This window comes from Pinus tabuliformis, chromosome 4_2 (genome assembly GCF_031772625.1).
Source record: "Pinus tabuliformis cultivar Carrire ecotype Pingquan chromosome 4_2, CPIR1, whole genome shotgun sequence".
NCBI lineage: Eukaryota > Viridiplantae > Streptophyta > Pinopsida > Pinales > Pinaceae > Pinus > Pinus tabuliformis.
This window is the reverse complement of record NC_142304.1, coordinates 51,790,122-51,807,152: the sequence shown is the minus strand read 5'-3', so window position 1 is coordinate 51,807,152 and position 17,031 is coordinate 51,790,122. Positions and strand designations below refer to the sequence as shown.

Below are 17,031 nucleotides of genomic sequence, written 5' to 3'. Positions count from 1 at the left end.
CACCCCAAATCAACAACTAGAGGGTTGCCTGAATGCGAAAATATCTAAGAATAGAAAAATATAGCTCTGGAAGTAATGGATCCCACATTTTCCAAGAATGGGTAGTGTTGTCGCCCGGATTGTATAGCCACTGCGACAACGTTTAGGATGGGGGCTATCACTCTGATCCCTGCCCACTCCGTTCTAGTTGTCTCCCAACAATAGGCTATGGGGGGTAGTCCCCATGGAATGAAGTGAAGGAAAGCAAGTTGAGAAGTCAACTTAATTGGGAGACACAGATGAGTGGCCTATACACTTGGTTGAATTTAAGCAAGATTATGATTAAATTAGATTTTCTATTATGATATTATGAGACTAGTGCCTTAATGGAGTCACAAATTCTTGCTTCTTATGAATTGAAACCAAATGGCCGGATGGACACCCGCTGCTTGAATGATTGACTAACCTATATGATATGCAAATCCTAGGACTTGTGTGAGATGCAGTGGTCTTGGTAAAATTTAGTTAAATGCCTAGTCTAATTGTAACTTTAGTTAAACTATTTTCAAGCTGGGCTCCAAGGTAGGTTGTGGGAAGGAGGCTAACAGGAAGCAGGCTAGGACCTGATTAACGATACCTTTTGTTAGGCTTCTATCACTTGATGCCTCCGGCACTGCAGACACTATGGCTCTGATGACTGCAAGGTCATCGTGTTAACCATCGAAGAGTTGCCGAGGCCCCTCAAGCTAGATAAGAAGGGTTGACCTATATCTCTATCAACCTAGCTTATGCTAGGTGGTAAATTATTAATGCACGTCTAGATCTAGGATGCTCATGCAAGAAACTATGAGTGAGATTTATCTTGAGTTAAGGTTTTATTAAGTTGTTTAAGTACTTTGATTAGAAACCTTTTAAGGGTACTTAACAATAGTGAAATGTAAATCTTAAACACGATAAATTTTAACAATATACCAAGATACCCGAGATGCCAAATGCTAACAGCAGTCAAACAAGACGCTGATCACATATTTATGATAGTTTATATCAGCAATACTACTTCTGAAAATTTATATTTACCAATGTATAACAACAATGCATAAACCACTTTAAATAATGAAAATTACTCAACACATTGAAGCATGGAATTTCCAATTTGAACAACAATGTAAATTAGTTTCCTTAGCACACTTTATGATGGAGTATTCAACAATATTTCAGATCTGATTTTAAGATTACAACAGTAAATAAAAATAGATCAGCAAGATAAAAACTCCCCAAACTAGATATCCAATATGCCCAGAAATAGCAAAATGCACTAGAACATGAGAATTTCAAATTTAGGGCTCTAGATGAGTTTGCCTTAGTAATTTTTAGATATGATATGATTATTACAGCGGTGAGTTAACCACAGACCAACAGATTAATCTAGCCAAAAATAGCTGCCAAATACTTCTAAAAATTGAAAAAAATAGTTTTTTTTTTTTGAATTTTTAGAGAATATGATTCAGAAATTTCAGAACCGATAAACTAATTACATCAGTCAGTTAGTTACAGATTAGCAAGCTAAAAACACTGAACGCTGCCCCAAGTGTCTAAAAATAGTGAGTTTTTGCCGGAGAACTGAAATTTCAAAATTTTAGTACTAATTAAGTATATGTTTCAAAAATATTTCAGAGTTGAATTTCACAGTTATGCAGTAAATTCCAGCAAGCTAAAATGTTAGATTTAGGTCAAAATAGAGAGCCCAAGTGGCCAAAACTTGTAAAAACCTAGATTTTGCAACTTTAATCGGTTTTGACCAACTAGAATATGATTTTAGGGCCTAGAAATTAATGATTTAATGCTGTAATGAAAATAAAGCAAAACGAGGGTTTGGAAATCAAATCCTAGGCCCAAGGCCTTGAAGATCCCATCGTTGAAAATTGTTGAAACTTTGGGATTAGCTTGCCGCCTATTAGGTATGAATTTTGAGACCTTAAACCTGCAAAACCACTAAGTATTTAGACTTAAATCTTCAGATTAGGGTTTCATGTCAATTTTGGAGCAAAAGATGCCAAAATTTGGAGAACTAGGACAAAGGAAGCGGATTTATTGGGAGAAATGAGCTAGGATGATAGATCGGGCCACAAGGAGGTTGGAAATGATCAAGAAGGGCCAACTCTTTGCGCAGAGAGGCTAGTGCTTGAAAAATAGGGGTCTAGGGGCCAAGCGCCAAGGCCTAGGGCCTAGGGCCTAAAGCCTCCACAAGGGAGTCGCAAACCCTTAGAGGGCTGCAGCGAAGTAAGAGGAGGAGAGAGGGCCAAGGGAGAAGGAGAGGCCTACGCAGGCCTAGGAGGGGCTTACTACCGGCCTAGGAGGGCTGAAAAATGACACAAAGGGCAAGGAGGGCTGACGCAGCTCAAAAGAGAGAGACGCTAGGTTTGGAGGAGGTAGATTTGGCCTCGAGAAAGCCAAAAACTGAAAACCCTTGCTTTGAATTTTTTTTTATGCTTCAACTCTTTGATTTTTTGAAAATTTTGTTGTGGGGAACATGCAAAAAATTTCAAAGGACTAGATCTTACCCTCAAGGGTCTAGATTTAGCTCTTCTTCCACTTAACTCCTTGATTTAACCTGCAAAAATGAAAATAGAAACACCCAAACCCCAAATATATACAAAATAACTCTAAAACCCCAACCCAAGTTAGAAAAATAAATTACAATTACAATTTACAATCTTATTTACAAAATATGCATGGGTTTTTAAATGGATTTTGAGAAAATATTTTTTATTTTTATTTTTTTTAGTTGAAAGAATGACTAAAATGCTAAAGAAAAATTAATGATTTACTTTAGCCCAAGCGAAGATTAAAGCCACCATATAAAAACCAGAGATCCAAGCAACAATGATTCTTGCCCAAGATTGTGAACTTGGAGGCCAAGGACTGAAGTACCTGCAAACACTGTAATTATCTCAAAAAATAATCTGTTAGATCATATGGAGAATCAAACCACCTAAGATTATCCCAAAACTATCAACAGTATGATTTTATCTCCATCTAATGGAAAAACAGATCTTACCAATATTCAACACAACATAGAGATGCCCGTAGTCAGCACATACCACAAATCAATAAGTAAGAACACCTTGAATTGCACCCCAAAGTCTTTTAATATGATAGAAAAAATAGTTCCCAGCGGGACAATAGTTTACACAATGCTTCAACAAAATTCTAACCAGAGACTAAGATGACTAGAGACTCAAATGACTCTCTAATTTATAGATAAATCCTTCAAATGGAAAAATAATAACTAGTTTCTTTGATCCTTGTCAAAATAATCTTGGCCATTCATAAATATTTCAAGATCTTTTTTTTTTTTTCTACGTAAAACTATATCTATTATATTAACAGGGAGATAGTAAATTTACATCATGACCGTAGTCAAGCACTCTGCTCCTGCAGGAGGCAGTTCTGTCCAAAACAAGCACATTTGAAAATTGCCTAATTTTGTTTCCCACGCAGGGGAATGATCTCTGAAACATGAGACAATTCAAAAACTCAAAAAAGAACTGAGGTATACCAGAAACCCATAACCGAGTCGCCTTACAACCGTGCCCAGTGGAGAGGGGCATCCTACCAAAAAAAAGAAGCGTGGGTGGCATCTCTATTCATCAATGGGCTCTTCAATAATTCGACACCAGCCCATATCAGGTGGTTCCTCTGTCTGTGTCACATTCTGAGCTTCAGGACCCAGATCTACCATCATCGCCTCCCGTGCGCTGCCCCTTTGTTCGTTTGTTTCCCGCTGAGGGGTATTTTCCGTAGCCAGCTGAAAAGATGAAGAGGGGTCCGGGATTGCCCTCGAATTTCCTGCCTGAGTCCTTAAATCATCAGCTAAACTTTCCTCCTGAAAAACCACTGTAAAATAGGCTGTGATCCTGGGCCTGTTTAGAGCACTGTCAAAGGTGAATATGGCGGAACCAGAGGTAGGGATAGGTCCGGGCCGAGAGTTAGAGGCTTGAGATCTTCCTCTTCTGCTGCGAGAAGAAAGCCCTCGCCTCGGAGGATGATTCAAGTCGCTGGAGGATGAATCCGTTGGGGCTCTTCTCGGCTGCCCCCTGCGGCTACCCAATCTAGGTCTCAATCGAGGCATCCTGCAGTTGACGGTGGCCCAGGTCCAGGAATGTAACTGTAGGGCAATACCTTGGATGCGGCGTTGCCTTCTAATTGAGCCTCCTCTGCCAAGTTTGGGCTTTTCCTTTAGGTGTGCCAAATCCCTGCGCGTGTACGAGACCCAAAACCAAACACAGAGATCAGTTGCCAAGAAATATGAATGAGAGGGCCAATTTGCGATACCTGAGCGATACTCGGGGAGGAGAATAACCAGCCTCGCAAGGAAGGCCAAGACCATCAGCGCCGGGGTCCAATTCCCCTCCTTCTCCCTGAATTTCTTTGCATGTGCTAAGGTATGCTGGCGGAGCGGCAGAGCCACCGAAATGTCCATCTTCCTCGGCCTTTCTCCAGCTTTAAAGTTACCAGCCTTGTCTTGGGAGTCTCCTCCCATTACTGCTCCCTTGATGGCTTGTGCCTTCCGCTGCATGCTGGTGCGTGCGAGTCTTAACTCCCTCACTGCGAGCCTGGCGTTCCAGCTGATCCGATGGCCTTGCGTATCCTGAAAACCGTTCATGCGAATGTGCCGTGCGCCGGGTGTAATGACCACTCCACTATTCCTGTACTGGTCGGGCAAGTGGCATTCTGCCCCGCCCATCCTCTGTCCTGTCAACTTAACTCTTGACCCTTGATTTCTTATTTTTGAGGGATTTTCGAATTTATCATTTAATTTTATTTTAATTAGCTCAAAACTAATTATTTAGAGCTAATTTCTTCAAAAAATTGACTTTGGTTTAACCACAAAAGTCCAAATTTTCTTGAAAAGGACAATATTCTTTTGGTGGAGGACCTTTAAAATTTGATTCTTTTAAGACCCATGATTTTTCCATTTGGAGAATTCATTTTCTTAGACAATTTAATTTTGACTCTAATTAATTAATTTTCTAGCTTAGGATTTAATTTTATTTTGTCAGAAAAATTAATTAATTTACACATGAGGGGATTAATTAATTTTCCAACTCTTCAATACATATGATTTTTTCATTTAAAAACTCAAAGAGGGAATGCACATGCGTCTTAGACCCTCAAGCCACATAACCCATCTGCCACTCAATATGATTCCAATTAGCTTAAATTATTTCCAAACCACTTTTACATCAGAGTCGACTAAAACACTAGGTCTCACCTAATAATTCGACAGTAAATTTGACCTTAGCTTTGGGGGTTTAAGCTGGAGGGAAAAAACTCTTCTGATTAGCCATGTCGAAAAACACAGGTAATTAGCGAGGTTAAAAAACCTCCTAGGATGGAGTTTGTCATCAAATTATAGGCTTACCTAGGTTGTTACATAGACTCATGGTTTTACTAAGATCATTTACAATATATAACTTGTAGAATGGGATGACTATGACACACAGACTGTTGTTATGTGATCCGATCCTTGTTGAAAAAATTGGTACTTCCGCTTCATTGGAACTTGAAAATTTGAGTGCAATAGGGAGTAATGCCTAACACATTTCTCTATGTAGTGGCCAGATGCGAATATGTTGCAAGCACATTGCTCTCTATAACTCCACAATTAATGCACCCCAAATGCCAAGAATATGTAGACACATGCAATGACGCAAATACATGCCAAACACATTCCTCCGTTAGGTGACCACATGCCAACACATGCCGAACAAACTCCTGTACGTGGTGAACACAGGCCAATGAATGCCAAGGGCTATGACTACTCACTAGTCAACCTGTCGACTCTAATGTAAAAATAAAACTGCTAAAAGTAGAAAATCCCTAAAACAAGGAAATGGCAGAAAATGATGGTTAATGGAGGAAAGGCTCAGAGCAACAAAATAAGAACTAACAGTTAGTTCCATCCATTACTGGTAGTCCCTCTCTAAGCAATGATTATTCAGTTTCATGAAAATCTATATTCAGGTAGGTTATTTGTCTTCTGTTGATTACAATGAGTGGTTTGTAGCTGCACGAATTTGTATAGATGTTAGGACTCGTGGACCATGAAACTAAACCTATATTTTTTCTACAATTGTTTATGTTGTGAATTCATTTTACCTATAGTCAGTTACATTCACATCTATCACTCTTTACTCTGTAGGTTGCTTGAAAAAGTCAGCAAGGATTCTCAGATGCTGGCAGATATATTTGTGAACTATGACTGTGATTTAGAGGCTACCAATCTGTTTGAGCGAATGGTAAGACTATATCCTATTTTTAATGTTTCAGTGAGGTAATCAATTATATCAATTGTTTTCTTTCCTAATTTTGAAGAACTATCGAAATTTGACTTTGAGAATTCCTTTTTTATGAGGTTGAAGGTCAATGCTCTGTCGAGGATTGCACAGGGTACATTAAATACAGATCCCAGCTCCATAACTCTTGCACAGAACACATCCATAAAAGTATCATCGCTACAGGTATAGCTTTTATTATTTAGCTCTAAGAGTGGTGGCCAATAGGAAATATTTAAGTCCAACCATCCTTACCGCCTTTCAATAGTTTCTCTACAAGTCCAAATTTGTAGATTAACTGATTGTTTACTGTCATATGTTTGTTCAGTGTCCTGTGAATGTGCTAAAATCGTTAGTAACGTGGGCAAATGCTCATCAACTATCAAAGGAGCATACAATTGATAGTACACTTCCTGAAAAGGAGTCTAGTTCAGCTGGGATTCTACCAACAGATGAATTTAGGATCAAAGAGGACATACCTAGTCATTTTCAAAAGGCCAAGGCTCATAAATCAACAATGGAAGCTGCAATTGCAGAGGTAACGGAGTGTAACTTCAACCAAGAGACATACCAGTGAAGCAGCTGTGTAAAATGCTTAATTTATTGAAGTTTTAATATATATTACTTTCTAAAGTACAATTGCAACAAAGTGAGAACAAATGACATGTATGGTGTAGCAATGAATTTTCTTTTTTGGTTCGACATTGAATTTTCTAGAGGTTATACTTGAAAATTTTGGAAATGGTTTATGCCAGAGTATCTTTTGATTTTTCTCATGAAGTTCTTCTATACTGATTCAAAATTTTATAATCTATGCAGTTCAATAGGAAGGCTAATAAAGGGGTTGACTATCTTCTGTCTAATATGTTGGTCGAGAAGACACCCCAGGCAGTAGCACATTTTCTAAGAACAACACCTGGCCTGGATAAGGTTTGCACTGATCAATTTTATATTTTAATGGGAGCATTTGCTTTTCCTCAGTGCCAGACAAGCTCTGATTAATTTATTGTGTTGCAGGCGATGATTGGTGATTTTTTGGGTCAGCATGAAGAATTCCCGCTTGCTATTATGCATGCTTATGTAGATGCAATGAACTTTGCTGGCATGAAATTTGATAGTACAATTCGTGAGTTTCTTAAAGGATTTCGTCTACCTGGTGAAGCTCAAAAGATTGATTGTATTATGGAGAAATTTGCAGAGCGGTAGGTATAGTTGAGTATAGGTGAACAGAAAGTTATTGTTAATGGGATTTTTATTATCTTCTAAATATATATGATATATTCTTACTGGAATTGTCTGAGAATATACCTTGCCCCAGTATTAAATGACTTAGGTGGGTTATTGTTAACAGGTATTGTCGGGATAATCCAGGACTCTTCAAGAATGCAGATACAGCTTACGTACTTGCATATGCAGTAATAATGCTAAATACAGATGCACACAATCCTATGGTGTGGCCTAAAATGTCAAAATCTGATTTTGTCCGGATGAACTCAACAAGTGATGCCGAAGAATGTGCTCCCAAGGAGCTGTTAGAAGAAATTTATGATTCTGTATTGAAAGAGGAGATAAAGATGAAGGATGACAATGTTGACTCAGGCAAGAGTAGTAGGCAAAAGCCAGACACTGAGGAGAGAGGCCGGATCATTAGTATACTGAATTTGGCCATGCCAAGACTAAAGGCAGCAGATGACACGAAGAAGGAAAGTGAGGAAATTGTCAAGCGCACACAAGCGTTTTTTAAGTAGGCTGGGGCAAAGAGGGGCGTATTCTACACTGCTGAACAGATGGAACTTGTGAGACCTATGCTTGAGGCTGTGGGATGGCCTTTACTTGCGGCATTTTCAGTGACAATGGAGGACAGTGATAATAAACCTAGTGTTCCTCTTTGTATGGAGGGATTTAGACTAGGCATCCATCTTACAAGGGTGCTTGGCATGTATACCATGAGATATGCTTTTTTGACATCACTAGTAAGGTTAGAATGATCCTTTTCATGTGACATTGAGCTTCATTGTTCATATTTGTTAATCTTCTTTACATAAAGTGAAAACTTCTTTGAACAAGGACGATTTGACCCATAGGTTGTATCCTTGTACTTTTCTAAAGATAATAAGAACTTTTAGATCTGATCCCTATAAAAATGCCCTTGTTTTGGTACTTGCAGATTTACATTTCTGCATGCACCAAAGGAGATGCGGAGCAAAAATGTAGAGGCGTTACGGACCTTGCTGATATTGAACGACACTGAGACTGATGCATTGCAGGATACTTGGAATGCTGTCTTAGAATGTGTTTCAAGGCTCGAGTATATTACATCAACACCATCTATTGCTGCAATGGTTATGCATGGTTCGAATCAGATATCGAGGGATTCTTTGCTTCAGTCACTAAAAGAACTTACTGGAAAGCCAACTGAACAAGTATTTGTGAATAGTGTAAAGTTACCAAGTGATGCTATTGTGGAGTTTTTCACAGCATTATGTGGTGTCTCTGCTGAGGAACTGAAACAAACACCTGCCCGCATTTTTAGTCTGCAAAAACTTGTTGAGATAAGTTACTACAACATGGCCCGGATACGCATGGTAAGGAGTGCGAACTCATTGATATTTGTTATAAAGACTTTAAATTTCTCATTGTTCTCTTTCTCTTCTACCTATGTAAATTCAATAAAACTTTTAAATTATGTTTGTGTCTTCTACATTCCTTTTTTATAAACTTCCTCTTTCCCCCTGTTTCAGGTTTGGGCTAGAATATGGTCAGTTCTCTCACATCACTTTATCTCTGCGGGAAGCCACCATGATGAGAAGATTTCTATGTATGGAATTGACTCGCTAAGACAGCTTGGTATGAAATATTTGGAGAGGGCAGAACTTGCTAAGTTTACCTTTCAGAATGATATCTTGAAACCATTTGTTATCCTCATGCGAAATAGTAGAAGTGCAACTATTCGTACTCTGATTGTTGACTGCATTGTACAGGTAAGATTTATGTGTCTGTGTTTATTATTACCCAACAGCAATGGATAGGCATATATGCATTCAGAGTAGTTCTACAAGGAAGCATAATGACTTCAATTAGTTTTTCCCATTGTATGTATTTAGTAGCTATTAATCTGGGAGTTACTGTACATTAGATGATCAAATCGAAGGTTGGGAGCATCAAATCTGGCTGGAGAAGTGTGTTTATGATATTTACAGCTGCTGCTGATGATGAAACAGAATCCATTGCTGAAAGTGCATTTGAGAACGTGGAGCAAGGTATGTATGATAGTTTCTTATAATGGTATTTGATTCATGCAATAAAATCAGTGTTGCGAAAATCACAATTTTTTGCGTGAAACGATTAAATCGGCCGATTAAAGTGGCGGATTAAATCGGCTGATTAAATTGGCCGCTTAAATTGGAGATTTTTTCCCAAAAAATCTTGATTTTTGTATTTTTTTTTTTTAAATTTTGCCGAATTTTTGTCAGTTTATCCCAATTTTATATTTTTTTTTCTTCGGACCCTCGCTGATTTAATCCCGATGGCGATTATCTCAACATTGAATAAAATAGCTTTTATGGATTCAGAGCTGTGATTTGGCTGGCTTGAAATGCCATTTTTCGCGGCAGTGGACATGCCATGAAATGTGATGCATGTTGATCTCATTTGAACTTTTTAATGTCCACTGTGCCTTAGCTTAAAGAATATCGTTAATTGCCTCTTTTATGTTAGAAGACACTAACATGTGGGTTTTGCAGTGGTGTTAGAACACTTTGATCAAGTTGTCGGGGATTGCTTCATGGATTGTGTCAACTGTCTTATTGGATTTGCTAACAATAAAAGTAGTCCACGAATTAGCTTGAAGGCCATTGCTCTGCTTCGTATCTGTGAAGATCGGCTTGCAGAGGTATATAAAAGAGCTTCTTTTTAAAGTTATGGCAGCAGTTTTGGTTAATAAGGATTCATAATTATAGCAATTGATATAGAGCAGGCATTGTTGCTTGGTTTTAAAATCTTATTCCATTTTAGGCAGAGCATTGGCTATAGGTTTGACACAATCATATTTTATTTCAGGCAGTTGCCAAGGCAAGTGTGTTTGTATTGAAACTTTAGGCCAAGTAATGAAATCTGAAAAGCACTGAATTTTCTGGTTATTTATTGAAATTTAAATTTGAACCTGATTGTGGACAACTTTTGTAATAAATTGTATTGAAAGTTGAAATTCTATATATGATTGGTCGATAGATCCTAAATGCCTCTTGTGCTGTGAGTCCATTTATTGGACACATGTCCTGTGCTGGGTGGTTATCCCAGATGTGTCAGACAAGCAGGGCCTGTGTATCTGCCATGTGGGGTGCTAAAAGGTTGCATTAAAATGTATTTTTGGCCTTTTAAAATGGTACAAAGGATATGCTTTGATGAGTTTTTGGTTCAGTTATCTATATGAATGAGTATGGTTTTAGTTTATAATTTTATTCTAGTGTATTTGATGTAGTTCTTACTTCTAATTTGTAAATGTTCATTTACATCTTTTTCCGTATTTCATTTCTATATATATGTGTGTGTGTGTGTACGTATCCTGTTTTGCGGGGTCTACATAGCCATATGAGACACTTGAATCCCCATGCCTTTCTTTCCTTGTCTCTCGTGACATAGATTAGTGGTAGGTTTCTATTTTCCTGTGTTTTTTTGCCTTGTATTTCCTGGTCTTGATGCATTGCATCTACAAAATCAATTGAAAATTCTCCTTCAAGAAGCATGGTTATAATATAATTCCGTATGCTTATAATTCAATAAGAATGTCCAATATTATGAATCTACTGACTGTTGACTGCTATACATTTTTTTTGCAGGATCTTCACTTTGGACAGTTCTGAAATTTTATCTTAGCATTTGATCTTCAGTCATCAATATAACTAATATATTTCATCCTTGCAGGGTCTAATTCCAGGTGGGGCCTTGAATCCTGTGGAAGTTATTGGCATAGATGCAGACACTGATTTAACAGAACATTATTGGTTTCCAATGCTTGTGGGATTGTCAGATTTAACCTCTGATCCTCGGACAGAAGTGAGGAATTGTGCACTTGAGGTGCTTTTTGATCTGTTGAAGGAGAGAGGTCACAAATTCTAATCGACATTCTGGGAAAATGTATTTCATCGTGTATTGTTCCCCATATTTGATCAAGTGAGACATGCAGGAAAGGATGGCAATGTGCATGGTTCTGGGGACCAGTGGCTTCGTGAAACATGTATTCATTCCCTTCAACTGCTTTGTGATCTCTTCAGCAGCTTTTATAAGGTAGTCAAAGGATGTGTAATGCAATTCAATTAGTTTTTCCCATTTTGTTAGTTTTTGGTGAAGAATATAGATAGTCACAACTATGGAAACTCTGTTTTGGTCTGTTGATGCCTTATGCTGTTGTTTGTTATTGTGATCTCTAGTTTTAGGGCTGTTCATTCTCTAGGATTTTAGTAAATTAATTTTACTTTTGCCCTTGTTCATTTTTTATGAACAGATCACAGGAAAGTTCAAATCCTCGTAACATACTAGTTTTCTATATCCCTTATCCATTTCATACGATCTGCAGGAAGTTTCATTTATGCTACCATCACTGCTGGGACTGTTGTTAGATTGTGCTAAAAAGCGAGACCAAGCTGTAGCTTCAATTTCTTGTGGTGCTTTGGTACATCTTATAAAGGTTGGAGGTCACCAATTCAATGATAAGGATTGGGATACTTTATTGACAAGCATTCGGTATGATGTACATGTTTTGTGTTCATGCATGATTTTTATTTGGGCCATTTATAATTTTGAACTTGGATAATTTATGTTCTAATCCTATGGCCTACTTGTGTGTCATATAATGGGCAGCGATGCATCCTACACGACCCAACCCTTAGAACTATTGAACACACAGGGTTTTGATTATACAAGGAAAACTATGAGTATGTCAAGTACCCAAGCCATGAAAGGAGATCGAACTCCATCTACAATTGCTACCGTTGGTGCAGGGTCAGATGGAGACACTTATAGCTATGAGAATGGAAACTCATTTGCCAGTACACCACAACGAATTAGTAATGGTGATGTTCAAAGGCAACAGAGTCTGTCTGGTGTAGAAGTGTGGGTTCAAGATGGCCAAGGGAGGTCAAACCTCGAGAATTCTGGAGGTTGTTCTGAAATTTCAGTCAATTTATTTAACCAGTTCATCAAGAGTATTTTACACAGACTTTCATTATATTTTAGTAATGCCTGCTAAGCTTTTTAAAATATATAACTACTTTTTGGTACCTTTTTTTGTGGTGACTTATTGCAGGCATGTCATCATCAGTGGATGTAAGGTCACCAAGAGGAAATCTGCCTACGAATCAAACCTTTGGGCAAAAACTAATGGGAAACATGATGGATACACTTCTGCTTAAGAATCTTACATTTAAGCAAAAGGGACACGCAGCAGATGTTCTAGTTCCAACATCTCCTACTGAGGTATGCAGCCTAACACCTTTTAAGGTAGAAATTTTCTGTGGATGGGACAAACAATGGAACACTAACAAACTTTATTATTTCTACTCCCTTTGCACTGGAAAAAACAACTGCCTGGTCCTGTTAACTTGGTCATGTGGTGTGCGTTTAGAATATGAATCAGTTGAATGCCTATTTTTTATTTGGCAGTAGGGGAATGTGGGTACATGAGTGTGTGGACTCTATTGTAATGGTGAAGAACTCATGGTGCAATTCATAACTGGCTTAAATTCTGTGTTCAATTAAAAGACTGTTGGTCCATATTACAAGTTTCTTTGGTGTTCTAAGCTAACATGCTTTAATTTCTTAATGGAATTTTCTCACTGTTGCTTAAGCTTCATTTTGTATTTTGTCCATCGTTTTTCTACCTGATTCATCTCCTGTTTGGAGCAAAGTTGCCAGACCTGATTCGATGCATGAGATATTCTGTTTTGGTTGAAGTGTCAATGTTGATCCATGGCTTGGGAAAGAGTTGGGAGTTGAAAAGATTAAGACTCCACAAATATAAAATTGCAAAAATACACTTTTTTTCAGAAAAATAAAATACAAGACACAAATAATTTCCAGAATATATATATTGAAAATTTGACATGACAGTTCTCATTGTATGTAATCCAAAAATGCCATGGATGAGTGGCATAAAGCAAAAGGGAAAAGTAAAACAGATGAATCATATATTAGGTTCAGCAAAAGTCATGTTGGTACCTTGTAATCGTCAATAAACCCAACCTGTAGCAAATGCAGGCTTCCAGTATGGGTTAGTGGAATTCCCAGTTGATTAGTGTTGGTGGCCAGCACACTGATCTGTTGGAAACTAAGTTACCAGGAAATGGAAATGGATACGGATCCACCAAATTTTTGAAAAGCCAGGATTCGGATATGGTGGGGAAACCATGTACAAAAAATACCATAATATTTTTTTTGATTTAAGATAAACATATTCAAAGTTCAAAATCAAAATCATCAAAAAATAAAACATTAGGACCGAAATCATTAGATAACTTATAAATCTAAAATATTGAAATCATGATGCGACATGCTTTATAGAAAAAGTATAATTGTAAATACAAAATTATCTCATCAATGATCACTCTATGGATATGATGATGTTGAGTAGGCCTAACTACATGTCAAAAATTGGGTCTACCTGCTGAACATTTGAATATTTCAATTCTACATCATTATCAACCTGTCTTCTTCCTTGAAATTAGCCTCAAAATCTAAAAATTCCCATCTAGTTACAATGATAAATGAATATTATACACTATTTGAGAACTTGCTATAGTCTATGTATTATATTCTTCTAAGAGGACTCTTCATTTAGAGTTGGATGGGATTAAGCTAATTAAGTTATTGACACGACCATCCTTCATGCACTATATATGATTATCTATGTATTTTCTCAAGGCTTTAGTGTTAGCATGATCAAAAAACAAAGTTAAAATTTTGATGTGTCAGACCTTTCCTACTAGAATGATCATGTGCTATACAACCTATAGGTAATTAATAACTTACTTATATGACTATACAACCTACAGATTACTAATAAGCTAAGTAACCTGACATGGGGATTCGAGAGTCGGATTCAGACACGTTGACCCCCCGTTACAAGACACGTAGGATTCGTTATATATATATATATATATATATATATATATTAAAAATTATATATTTCTTACACAAATTCTCATTAATGATACAAATTCATTGATTTCAAACATAGATCTTCATCTAGATGTTAGTTTCACTGTTTACAAAGTAAGTTAGTAACATTATAGCATGCATAGTACATACAAAATTCAAATACATGTCACATAAATCATGATTCATAAATGAAAGACAACTTACAAGATAGTAAGATAAAGACACTGACAACTGTAGTTTTCTCATTAAGTCATCAAATCAAAATGTGTTACATAGGTAGTGCAATGCCAATGGCAAATAGAAATAGAAAATATAAAACAACTATAGGTATACAAGCCTCAAGGCAATAGGTAGCCCATGACTCATGAGTCAACAATCCTCATAGTCATCATCAGAATCAGCATCAATGTCCTCATCATCATGGTCACCACTGCTCTCCTCTGCATCCTCCTCCTCCCCTATATCCATAGTCGCCTCTGCATTTGCTGGTGTAGAGGATGACCCTTCTAAAATATCACTGTCATCAAATCTAACAGGATCTAGCACTGGATCATTGAGATCCATGTTGGCCAATGCCAACTCAACACTATTGTCCAGACCCATATCATCAGGAAAGACATCCCACATCTTTGTCTTTCCCTTCAACCACTCTTCTCTCTGCTTGTAAATAAGACAAAGGTTGGTGTGCACATAGACCATTGTCTCTGCCCTGGACTGCTCAAGCCTGCTCTTCCTCACACTATACAAATTCCCATATGTGCTCCAATTCGTCTCGCAACAAGAGGATGAAGTCACCTGAGAGAGGAGCCTCATGGCTAGCTGCCGAAGAGGAGGGCTTGTTGCCCCATGATTTGCCCATCAAGAATAGGGCTTCTTAGCCCCCCTGTCTCTAATCACATCATATCCTGCAAATCGACCAGCGCCAGTGGAAAACTTTGCAAAGGCATCCTCCACCTCATCAAGCAATGCTCTATCCTGAAAAACCCGTCTGAATGCATCTTTCCTCCCCTGTGAGATTTCACCATCCATGTGAGGAGGGAATCTGTGGGAAGGTCCACCATTCAGCCACTCATGGCTGTAGTATTTTGGGTTTAATGAGTGAGCCAAACAGTGTAAAGGTGTGCAATTCTTGTCCCATCTGCTGACAAGAATATCTTGTATAGTACCACTGAAGGCCTCTGGTGATGTCTCATACTCAGGGCACTCACTCTGTAGAATAATGCTCCTCACAGACTGAATCATGGAATCCCATCCCTCATAAACCTCTCCTAGGATGGGTTTGTCTGTATCTGCAAATCGAAGCAAAGAAATGATAGGGTCCATGATTTGAATAATTAGATCTACCCTCTCCCACCAAGCATCATCTAGCACTGTGTCCTTCACTCTTTTAGAGGCTACTTGATCTGTCTTTCTCCAAAAAGACCAAAACTCAGAAATATCCATGGCCCCAAGAGTGGTCTTGACGTCCCTCAACCTCTTCAACATGATGAATGAAGAGGCAAACTGTGTATCAACAATCTTCAACAATGATAGATTGTTGTACTCCTTGTAGATAGTGAGGACATTTGTATGATTTTGTACAAAGTTACGAATATGTCGTGCATCCTCAATAATGTTACCAATCCAAAGCACATCAGAAGCAATGGATTTCAGTGCTAAGTTCAATGAATGGACAATGCAAGGTGTCTCAAACACTTGTAGATATTTAGCTTCCACAATCACGCCAGCAGCCTTGCAAACAGGTGCATTATCTGTAATGATTTGCACACAAGAATCAACACCCAGATCTTCAATAAATTTAATAAATTACTCATCCATAAATTGTGCATCCTTGTATTCTTTAAGTGTATCCACTGCTTTCAAGAAAACTGGACCATTCAAGGAAGACACCATGAAGTTGATGATTGGGTGTCGTGTTGGATCTGTCCATCCATTAGAAACAATGCTAACCCCAGATGTTGGCCATGATACTTTAATAGGCTCAAGCATTTTTTGCACCTCTTTTTTTGCCTTCGACAACAATGTGGTTCTAAGCTTCTCTGAACCAGGAGGCACATACCATGATGGAGACCCGTGAGTTAGAGCTCGGCACATCTCAATAAATAGAGGTGAGCGTGCAACATTAAATGATATGAAGTTTTGATAGAAAAACAAGGCAATGGTGAGATCAAGCTCTTCCCGTTTCTCTTTTTGAAAAATCTTGTCCATTGGACCAAGTGAAATTGCTCTTCTTTTTGATGCTTGTCCCCCAATAGAACTCTCAAATGGAACTTTGGTTGTGCCTTTCCTCAAAAATGGAAGGGGGTCTTCATTCTTGGTTTTTTCTGATTTTGCAGCCACATTTGCCATACTAACAGTGAACTCCTTTTCCATTTCTTTCCTCTTTTGTAAAGGAACAACTTTACAAGCTCCAATTCCACAACTTGGTAAAGCCAACAAATGGCCTTTCACATGGTAAAATGTGCTTTTGAAAGAAATGTGACAAAAGTTGCATCTCCATTGTACATTGCCTCCTACCTTCCCCTTGGTACTTGTCCCATCCTCTCTCGTGACATATTTC

At 38.0% G+C, this 17,031-nt stretch overlaps 1 protein-coding gene across 1 annotated transcript in view; it reads left to right on the top strand.

Annotated features, from left to right (window-relative positions):
• Nucleotides 1-17,031, top strand: part of LOC149168244 (brefeldin A-inhibited guanine nucleotide-exchange protein 5-like) — a 240,061-nt gene that overhangs the window by 107,439 nt on the left and 115,591 nt on the right. Inside the window, 14 exon segments of the mRNA XM_089424865.1 lie at nucleotides 6,185-6,281; nucleotides 6,405-6,503; nucleotides 6,646-6,855; nucleotides 7,137-7,247; nucleotides 7,335-7,519; nucleotides 7,669-8,295; nucleotides 8,485-8,902; nucleotides 9,059-9,298; nucleotides 9,454-9,577; nucleotides 10,061-10,209; nucleotides 11,241-11,603; nucleotides 11,893-12,059; nucleotides 12,177-12,475; nucleotides 12,622-12,791. Coding sequence (XP_089280991.1) covers nucleotides 6,185-6,281; nucleotides 6,405-6,503; nucleotides 6,646-6,855; nucleotides 7,137-7,247; nucleotides 7,335-7,519; nucleotides 7,669-8,295; nucleotides 8,485-8,902; nucleotides 9,059-9,298; nucleotides 9,454-9,577; nucleotides 10,061-10,209; nucleotides 11,241-11,603; nucleotides 11,893-12,059; nucleotides 12,177-12,475; nucleotides 12,622-12,791 — 3,259 coding nt within the window.